Source organism: Eublepharis macularius, chromosome 1 (genome assembly GCF_028583425.1).
Source record: "Eublepharis macularius isolate TG4126 chromosome 1, MPM_Emac_v1.0, whole genome shotgun sequence".
Taxonomy (NCBI): domain Eukaryota; kingdom Metazoa; phylum Chordata; class Lepidosauria; order Squamata; family Eublepharidae; genus Eublepharis; species Eublepharis macularius.
The window spans coordinates 58835388-58845924 of NC_072790.1; the positions used below are offsets into that span (position 1 = coordinate 58835388).

At 46.1% G+C, this 10537-nt stretch overlaps 1 protein-coding gene across 1 annotated transcript; it reads left to right on the forward strand.

The window, feature by feature from the left end:
* On the forward strand, window positions 1-4928 carry KBTBD11 (kelch repeat and BTB domain containing 11). The gene is made up of 2 exons (XM_054994240.1): window positions 1-70; window positions 2541-4928. The coding sequence occupies exons 1-2, from the start codon at window positions 46-48 to the stop codon at window positions 4445-4447; spliced, it is 1932 nt and encodes a 643-aa protein (XP_054850215.1). The 5' UTR covers window positions 1-45; the 3' UTR covers window positions 4448-4928.
* Window positions 4929-10537: the final 5609 nt, after the last annotated feature.

A 10537-nucleotide genomic window follows, 5' to 3' on the forward strand; every position in this document is an offset into this window, starting at 1 on the left:
GCGACATTTCCCAAACACTCTGCATTGAAGAAGAAGTACAAAAGGATGCCATCTATCACCAGAACTTCAGGTAGCAGGACCATAAATTACTCTTATCATCATCATCACGTGGGCTGTCAATTAATTAACATATTTTAAGTGATTAAGGGCTGCAGTTCTCAGGGGCACTTTCCTGGGAGTAAGCCCTATTGAATAATGTGAGACTTACTTTTGAGTAGACCTTAATATTACTTCCTAAATGGGTGTATCTATACCCTCACTAGACTGGATGCTTCTCATTACATTGTCAGATTGGAAACATAACTTTTGAGGGTTGCATCAGAGGGAATAGATTTCCATACCTGAAAAATGGTTTTAGAAAGGGGCCTCACCCTGCTCCTTTAACTTTCAGAAAAGCCTCTTTTCTGTACTTTCCTGCACTTGAGTGGCTTATGGGTCAACCCCTGAGCAACATCTAAAACTGCCTAGGAAACAGGAATCCCCTTTGCTGTCTGCAGGAGTCTCAGGTGCAGAAATAAGAGCCCATCAGAGTAGTCAAGAGGGGAATTCCTAATCACAAATGATCTGCTCTGAGCAGTTAATCACACTGATTAACTTAAGGAAGCACCAAGTTTTTCTGTTATCATTACGAGCAAAGTTCCAGTCTGGTAGCACCTTAAAGACCAGCAGGAATGCTACCGGACTGGAAGCTTGCTCATCTACTCCAAACCAGCATGGCTACCCACCTGAAGCTATTATTTTACTCTTACGATCTGAGAGTGGAAGCTTGAGTATTTACATCGTTTGTACAAAGTTACAAACATGTTCCAGCCCACTGACAAATCAGCCTTAGCTTAATGGCAGTATACCTCTAACATGGCTACTGGAAAATACTTAGGCTTGGGAAACTAGAGGTGCAGCCCCTCATTCATGCCTGATGCATAGAAAACAATAGCAAGAAGGTGGCACCCAGCTGAGAGCACTGGCTGATGGTCCCAAGGATTTGCACAGTACTGATTTTGTATGACTGGAGGTCATACAAAAATCTGGCTCTGTCATTGACACAAGTGCTTAAACACATTTGGACATAAGTGGGGTGAGTGTGTATATGGAGAAGCAGTTAATTTCAACAGGACTGAGCTTTTCAGGGTCTATGAACTGTGACCAGTTCTTGGAAACATTAACAGTAGTAGTAAAAAGTCCATGCATAATGGGGAAACTTGTGCAGGCACTGAAATATATGCAGCTGCTGTTTTGTTGTGTGATTAAACCCAGTGCATAGACCATGAACCAAACTTTGAGCTTAATGCTCAGGAAAGATGCATAGGATCAGGCTAGGCTGCATCATTGCACTCTTATTTGGGAGTCAGATCTATTAAACTTGATATATAATGTACTAACATGTGCAAGTGATTCTTTGAAATAATGAACTAATGAGTATACTGGCTCCCCCTTAAAGAGCATGGGCATTAATTGGAATTCAGCATTTAGGCAGATTTTTTTGTCTCCAAGGCTTTAAAGAATGAGGGCAATATATTTGCATTCTCAGAGGGGGACTCAGAATGGCATACAATTTTCTTTTTCAGCCTTGTGAGGTAGGCTAAACTGGGAATGGGTGACTGGCCTAAGGTCACACAGGGAGCTTCCACCTGTTCCTTTGAAATTCCAGTTTAGTACTCTACCACTACCCCCATGTGAAATCTCAGAAGCTAGATGGCTATGCCAATTTGCCTGTGGTCAGAACATTAGGCTCAAGTGCCTTGCGTTGCACGGTGTCTGAGCCAAGAAAAAAGAGGCAGACTCAACAGTGCAATCCTAAACAGAGTTACACTAGTCTAAGCCCATTGATTTCATTGGGTTTGGACTGGAGGAACTCCGTTTAGAATTGCTCTGTTGATTATGCAAATTCATGCCAGGGTGATCAATTAACTGAATTACACTTGAGTGTAGAATGTGGTTATCTTGGCCCCAGTGTGCCAGTAGACATTGAAAAGGTTTCTGTTGATCTTTAGGGGAAGCAAAGGTAGTGCTGGGCGTGTGGGAACCTAATAATCTTTGTCGGTCCACTGTGTAATCATGGGTTGCACTGGGAAAATGCAAGCCTGTGTCACAGTGCCGGGAAATTACTTTGAAGGAGTTTTTTTTTTTAAATCCTTTTGCTTTTTTTCCTCCGCCCCACCTCCCGATGGAGTAGAGCCATTCTGACTGTACTTTAATCTTTACGGTGCCACCCAGGGAAGTTCTGCCCTGGTCAAACTGCTTGGTGGCTGCAGATAAACTCTCCGCCGGGAACGGTTCAAAAGTTCAACGGCGAGCGGCTGTAGCTGCTGCTGCCGCCACGCCTGGCTCGAGGGGTGAGAACCGATCGCGGAAATTGACCGAGCGCCAAGAGAGAGAGAGGAGCAAGCAAAAAAGCCCCACTCGGTTGGAGAGCTGCAAAGCAGCGCCGGGGCAGGGGGCAGCCGGCTGCTCCGCGCCTCTGCGGTGGGGGTCGGGCGGGCGGGCTTCAGCCCTGAGGGCGCCCGCGGAGAACTGAGCGCTGTCTTGTCTCCCTTCCCCAGGTGAGAACGGCAATGTCAGCGAGACGAAGAAGCGCTGCGGGGAGCCGGAGCCGCCGCTAGCGTCCCTGGAGGAAGCGGCCGAGAGGGGCAGCAGCATGGAAGGGCGCGCCGCCGCCGAGGAAGAGAACGGGGGCAGCGCCGGGGAGCAGAGCGCGCCGCAGCCACCCTTGCCGGCGCCCTGCGGCTTCAGCTCCTCGCTGTGCTTCAGGTCGGCCGGCAGCGCAGACAAAGCCGCGCCGACGGAGCCCGACGCCGCCTCCTCTTCCTCTTCCTCCTCCTCCTCGTCCTGCAGCAGCGGCAACCGGCGCGTGGTGCAGAGCCAGTGGGAGATCAACAGCGCCGCTTCCGAATCGGAGGAGGAGGAGGGCGGCGGCGGCGGCCCGACGGGCGCGCTGGGCCCCGCGCAGGCGGCGGAGGAGCCGGACCTGGTGATCGAGGTGTCCGGGCGGCGGCTGCGGGCGCACAAGGCGGTGCTGGCGGCCAAGAGCGACTACTTCCGCGCGCGCTCCTCGCGGGATGTGCTGCGCCTGAAGGGGGTGAGCTTCGGGGCGCTGCGGCTGCTGCTGGAGTACGCCTACACGGCGCGCATGGGCGAGGTGCGGCACGACAACCTGGCCGAGGTGGTGAGCGGCGCCCGCGTGCTGCAGATGCCCTGCGCCCTGCACTGCGCCGCCGAGGCCATGCGGGCCCAGCTGCGTCTCGACAACTGCTTGCAGCTGCTGGGCCTGGCCAAGAAGCAGCGGCTGGCCGAGCTACGGGAGGCCGCCTACCGCTTCATGAGCGACCACTACCTGCAGGTGCTGCGCGAGCCCGCCGTCTACGGCCGCCTGAGCGGCGCCGAGCGAGACCTCATCCTGCAGCGCCGCCTGCAGGCCGGCAAGCCCTGCCTGCTGGTGGCCGAGGTGAGTGACGCCTTCGAGCGCCTCAACGCCGGCAGCCGCCCGCAGAGCCGCGAGAGCAGCCGCCCGCAGAGCCCCTCCTCCGTGGTGTCCCTCGACGAGAGCAGCTACCTGCTCTACAGCTACCAGGAGGCGGCCAAGGAGTGGCGGGTGCTGACCCGCCTGCCCGACGAGGCCAACGCCAAGGGCTGTGCCATGTGCGTCCTCTACAACTACCTGTTCCTGGCCGGCGGCATCACCACGGGGCCCGGCGAGCAGCGGGCCCGGCTCTCTGACAAGGTGTTCTGCTACAACCCCTTGACTGACACCTGGAGCCAGGTGAAGCCCATGGCGCAGCCTCGCTCACAGCTGAAACTCCTGGCCCTGGACGGTTATCTTTATGCTGTGGGGGGTGAGTGCCTCTTCACAGTGGAGAAATACGACCCCCGGGCGGACAGGTGGAGTCCGGTGGCCCCTTTGCCCAAAGGCGCTTTTGCTGTGGCTCATGAAGCCACCACCTGCAGCGGGGAGATCTACGTGTCAGGGGGATCCCTCTTCTACCGCTTGCTGAAGTATGACCCCAAGCGGGATGAGTGGCAGGAGTGTCCATACAACAGCAGCCGCCGGCGCTCTGCTGACATGGTGGCCTACAAAAACTTCATCTACCGGTTTGATGTGAGCGGCGGTCGTGGGGAACAGGGACAGGCTGGGGCGGTGGAAGTCTTCCGGTACAATACGGTGGCCAAGCACTGGAGTCAGTGCGCATCCTTGCGCCCCAGTGGCACCCCTGTCCAGCCATTCCGCTGCGCCGCCATAGCCAACACCATCTTCTGTGTCAACCGGACTGGAATGTTGTGCTTTAACCTGTCCCAGAATGGTGAGGTGGAAGCAGATGGTGGATTGAAAGGCACCTTTGACACAGAACTTCTCAAAGCCCCATTTGATACTAAAGGGGTCCTCCTCCCATTTGTGCTTACCTTGCCCGAGAGAGAGAAAGCAGTGGAATCAGAGAGCCCACTGGCATTGTGAGAGGTGGCCTTTCCAATAGGCAGCTCAAGCTAGGGCCCAGTGCCATTTGGGGATGTCAGTAGAGCAGGAACACCACCAAAAGAAAGGCCAGAGCAGGTGAATGTGGTCTTGTGTTCTCCAAAAATCAGTCGTGGTTGAGTGGGTGGAAGGGCTGTATTCCGGCAGCAGAGGCAAATCCGGGAGGTGAAAAGTCGTCTGTGCGTTACTTAACAACTTTGTAGCTGCAGAAGTTAAGTGAAGGCCAGTCTTAGATGTCCTTAATTCATACACTGCATGCATTGCTTTGGAGGCTTACTGTGGTGTCCCACCTAAAGTGTTGACCAGCTGGCTGCAACCGTTCTAAGCTTTCTAGCGTACTTAATGTAGAAAAGAACTCACCTCTCCACACAAGAGAACCAGTCAGTGAAAAGCTGCCAAATAAATTTATTGTTGGGCAATGTCTGTGCAACCTTCTAGTCTAGCAGTATCCTGCAGCTGTCTAAAAATTTGGGATGAGAAAGCTTTTAAAGGAATTTCCATGAAGGAGTTCTTTTGTACATATGTGTTTGGGTCTCTCTGGTCATGCTCTGCAGATGTGGAATAAGCCGAAGGCCACTGGATATGGGGTTGATCAGGCTACCCTTTAAGGAAAATGAACAGGAGAAAACAGAATGTTTTCTGTGACATAAGAAGTAGTGGAAGATTCTCTGGATTACAAATCTTTTTCTTTTGACAAGTTTAGTAGATTCTGTTGCATACATGGCATTGTGCAGCCTCAGGAAGTTGCAACCACAGTGCATGATTTAACAGAAGTCAGGCTTAAAAGGATGAAACAATTTAAATATTTGCCATATGTACATATTGGGAATAGAGGGAAAGTATAACAAAAGGGAGGGGGGGTCCTGTTCAATTTCACTTTTTTTCAGTTTTTAAGATGTGCATTTTTTCCCATGTACTGTCTGTCAGAAAGATGTGATCCACTTCATTCGTAACTCCTGGATTGTTTTCTAGTCATGGGTTTGCAACATAATAGTCAAGTTCAGATCTTAACAAATTGATGAAATTGAACATACTGGTGAATTGATAGTAGGGGAGATTTTCTTCTCCTTAAAGTTCACTGCTGTTAACTGCAAGTCAATGAAAACCAAATGTGGTTTACTTGAAAATCTTTGCACACACTAAAATACTCCACTTTTATCAAGAAATAGATCTTCTGGTTCAAGGGGAACCGAGTTATATTTCCATTCTGTGCTAGCAGCACTGTGGGTTGGAAATAAGAGCAATTGATTGTCATGAATAATTCACTTGTCAAGTTGGTTACATGTGGAGGACTTTTGCTTTCATTCTAAATTTTCTCCCGAATATTTGCTAACCCATCAGCACATTCAAAGAAGAATAGCCTGTAGGAAGTTAGAGCATCTTGCTTTTCACGTTACATGAATTTGAGATCAAAATGAATAATTACAGTTCACTTTAAACGTGACAAGTTCACATATGGAAACCAGAATCCAAAGAGCAGCTTACGGTCATGGAAGAAAATTCTGCTGGCCCACTGTACTGTTTGATATTTTCCTTTGAATAGCTGACCCTCTCTGCCTCTGATTCCTATTCCTGGCCTATTATAAAGTCCCCTCACTTCCAAAGGCTATTTGTCCTGGAGCATGCATCGAAACAAAACTCTCAGGGCCACACTAAAAGTCACGCCTGGCACTAGTTGGACACTTGTCAGCTTCCCTCAAGTTTTGATGGGGAATGTAGGCGTCCTGGTCTTGCAGCTTGGCTCTCCAACTGCTGTCCAATGGACTTTTCAACTGTCACTTGTCCAACATTCTGCCAAGCTGCCTACATTTCCCATCAAAACTTGAGGGAAGCTGACAAGTGTCCAACTTGTGTCATTCGTCACTTGTAGTTTGGCCCTCAGTGTAATCCTAAAAACACTTTCCTGGGCATAAATTCTGTTCAGTAGACTTGAGTAGATCTTCTTTGGGTGGCCCTCTTAGGTTGCACTCCTACAGACCCTTTCCTGGGAGTATGCTTTGTTGAATAACATGGGAGTAGACCTGCTTATGATCACTCCCTTAGTTCCCTTCACCCACCCCTCCATTTGGGTTATGGTTCTTTGGGGCCTAGATGGGGGGTGGTTGTAGCAAACTGGTGTGAGTTTATAGCCAAACACCCTGAGCCTGTGAAATGTTAATTTGGGAACAAATCCCACTGTGGGAGTTACTCCCCGTTTAATGAGTAGCAGCCGCTTTTGAAATACAGTCGGGGTGGATAACCTTGTTAGCTTGTAGCAGCAAAATAAAACAGGAGTGCCATGGAATACATTTTGTTACAGTCTTTAAAGTGCCGCTGGAGTTAAACTTCAGATATTTCTAAACAGGAAGGATGTTTACAGTTGTTTTACCCATTTAAACTCAGTAAATTAATGTGCCATATTGACATTTTATATTAACATAGATAAAACCATTTTATTTTTTAAAAAAGTGCGTCTGATGGGTATGATCCAGTTATACTCTAGGCAGAGTGCCCTTGTGCAAAGTTTCCTGTGAACTCAAGAGTCCTGTTTCCCCATTTCCTCTGTCTGTGCAGAAGCATAAACACATATGGTGTGATGAAACCTCAGAGGGAAATATGGCTAGAGAAGGGGTCTGCTCAAATGTCCATCCAGCTTCCCCTCTCAGCTTCATGCAAGTTACTCCTGCTGCCCATTAGTAATTTGTATAAAGGCAAGATGGTGATCTTAATTGACGTGGGGTGGAGACACACAGACATCTTGTTCTTTAAATTGTGCCACCTTGTTTTGTGTGTGTTTGTGTCCACATGCAGATTGAAGAGAAGAGGGAGGGAAGGGGGTTCTGTTCAGTGGCCATCCTTCATGTATATGAACTACACTCATAGCACTACTCAGGGCTTTTTTTCTGGGAAAAGAGGTGCTGGAATTCAGTGGGTTGCCCTAGGAGAAAATGGTCACATGGCTGGTGGCCCCGCCCCCTGATCTCCAGACAGAGGGGAGTTTATATTGCCCTCTGCACCAGCAGCGCGGAGGGCAATCTAAACTCCCCTCTGTCTGGAGATCAGGGGGCGGGGCCATTGGCCATGTGACCATTTTCAAGAGGTGCCAGAACTCTGTTCCACCACGTTCCAGCTGAAAAAAAACCCTGGCACTACTGGATCATGTCTTGATGATACAGCCGAGCACACTACTAACATTACGTTTTGCTATTTGCAAAAGAAGTAAGCAGATTCTACTATCAAATACTTCATTTTAGTAAAAGCAAAATAACACCATCTTATCTTTATTGTGATGTATTTACCGATTTTAAAAAATACCCTATTACAGACTGCAGGACAATCTGTTGAGATTGCCAAACAGGAAATGAATGGACATTTTGACATTAGCTATATATTAGGTTTTTCTCTGAAGTTTAGGAACAATCAACCAAAAAATGTTGAGAGGCAGATAGTCTATTACAAGAACTTATGTAATCCTAGTAAAATAATTCTGCTTTAATAAGTAGATATTTATAAGCTAATAAAAATCATATAGACCAAAGCGGGGGGAAAGTGTTTCAAGTAAACAGTCTTTTGTGGTTTCTAAAAATGGTATTATTTCATAAATGTAGATATATAACAAATTATCAAAAATAACAAAATATCAAAAAATGTCACACACACAAAAAAGTCCTGTGGCGCAGAGTGGTAAGCTGCAGTATTGCAGCCCAAGCTCTGCTCACGACCTGAGTTCGATCCTGGTGGAAGCTGGGTTCAAGTAGCCAGCTCAAGGTTGACTCAGCCTTCCATCCTTCTGAGGTCAGTAAAATGAGTACCCAGTTTCTTAGGGGTAAAGTATAGATGACTGGGGAAGGCAATGGCAAACCACCCTGTAACAAAAAGTCTGCTAAGAAAACGTCATGATGCAATGTTCCCCCATGGGTCAGTAATGAGTCGGTGCTTGCACAGGGGACTGACTACCTTTGCCTTTTACCTTATCAAAAATATCAATGCACTATATAGTTGTACTAAACCCTTCAAGCACTTTTTAAACCGGCTTTGTTTGGGAAAACCTATAGATTTTTTATCTTGTGACATTTTAATTAAAATATTTTAAAAATTTTGTTAAGCAGAATTTAGAAATAGTATGTACTATTTCCACCCCATGATATATTTTCAAGCTCTCTAAAATGCCGTCTACTAATACTTGGCTGAGTATATTGGCAAAAAAATAATTGCCAACTCCTCCGAGATAAAAAATAGTAATATTGCTGCAGCAACACACGACACCAGAGTTGATAACTAACAATGCAATCCAAAGCAGGCTTACACACAATTCCACTCAGGTCTGTTTAGTGGGGCTTACTTCCAGGAAAGTGTTTGGATTGCACTGTAAATAAGGAACTCAGATAGCTTGTAGTGGAATTAAGGATACAGGAACTGCCCCATTGGCACTGAAGTTGCGTGCACATACCCTTAGTGCCACCCATTCAAAAAGGCCTAGATCCAAAATAAACGTAATTGGGCATAACCCCTGAAGGATCTCAGAGTTTAAGGATCTTGTGGAGAGCTAATTCCTGGTATTTATAGGCCAGAGTTAAAAAAAAAACCCTCTGAAATTTAAAAAGAAAATAATGTTTTTTAGAATTTTATTTTAATTAAATAGATGTACTGCAACCATGTATAATCAACTCCATCTGTTAAACACAATTCCAAGCAAAGTTACAGCCTTGTAAGCCCATTAAGTTCAATAGGAGAGTATACTGTTAAGCATGTATTGCTTATCTAGTCCGTACATGAGGCTCCTGCTATATTGCTATGTGCAGGAGTTCTTGCTGCATGCTCACTTTTGCATGCACTGAGAGCTACAAAGGGCTGAGTGATTCATAGCCTATATAGAGGACCAACTGGATTGTCCTCAAAATGTTGTCAGGAGTGGGCCTAACTCAATCTATTGAAATGTTGAAAGTCACATCCAATCCATTTCTCTGCCGTGAGACAATGTTCTATATATGGCTGCTTCCACACACGTAGGATAATGTACTTTCAATGCTCTAATGATTGTTTGGAACTGGATTTTCATGTGTGAAACAAAAAATCCACTTCTAAAGGATTTCTAAAATGTATTGAAAGTGCATTATTCAGTGTGTGTGGAAATGGCCTGTATTAGTTAAGATTAATATATGTTGTAATGATTGTGCAGTACCACAAGCAGAAAGGAGGAAAACCAGATGTTCTGTAGGCTGTAGAATGCATTTTATAAAACAAAAATATGTCCTGCTCTACATGGCAGGGGAAAGAATGACAAAATGTGGCTTCCTGAATATTTCAACATAGTGCCTGATGTAGCACTTTCATAAAGTTCTAGTTAGGACATCTTCAATACCCAATTTGGTATTGTATTTTTAACTATGTGGTGGAACAGAACCAGGAAGCCACTGAAATAATTTCATTTGTTGTATTAAACCCCCTCCCCCAAAGTCCAAAAAGCTTTTAAATTGTGCTTCTGCCATGCCATATAATAGCCTTTTGTGAATAGTTCATTCATAAAAATATATTTGAGCAGATTGGATCAAAACTTTTACAGCTATTGTTTCCATCTCCTCCATTTCATGCAGTCCAGAAACAGATGTAAAAGTCTAATGCTGCAACATGGGTAAAATTGCATTCTCTTTGAAGTCAAAGTGAAACACATGAGTGTTTCCCGAACCATAATCTGGACTTAATTACTAGCCATTAAATGCAGTTTCCTTTATATGATGTCTGCATAATCATACCCAGATGATTGACTTTTCTGGCAATGTATGGGGCGCCCTCATTTTCTCATACACAGACCTAGAAACCAGCCTGTGGAGTTTTTAATTTCAGTTCCAAACCTTTTGACCACACATTAATAATAAATGGAAACCCCCATGAGTGATTAGACTAAATACATGTATTGCTTCAGCATCATTTCATACAAATCCAGTTTGCTCCCTGAAACCTTTCACGGGAAAAGCTGGGAAAGGAATGACCTTATATTTGATCTATCTATCAAAGATTTGTCATGAAATTGAATGGGAATGATGCTAATCTTACCTGTTTCATGAATAAAACTATTGTGCAGTACCTGATAAG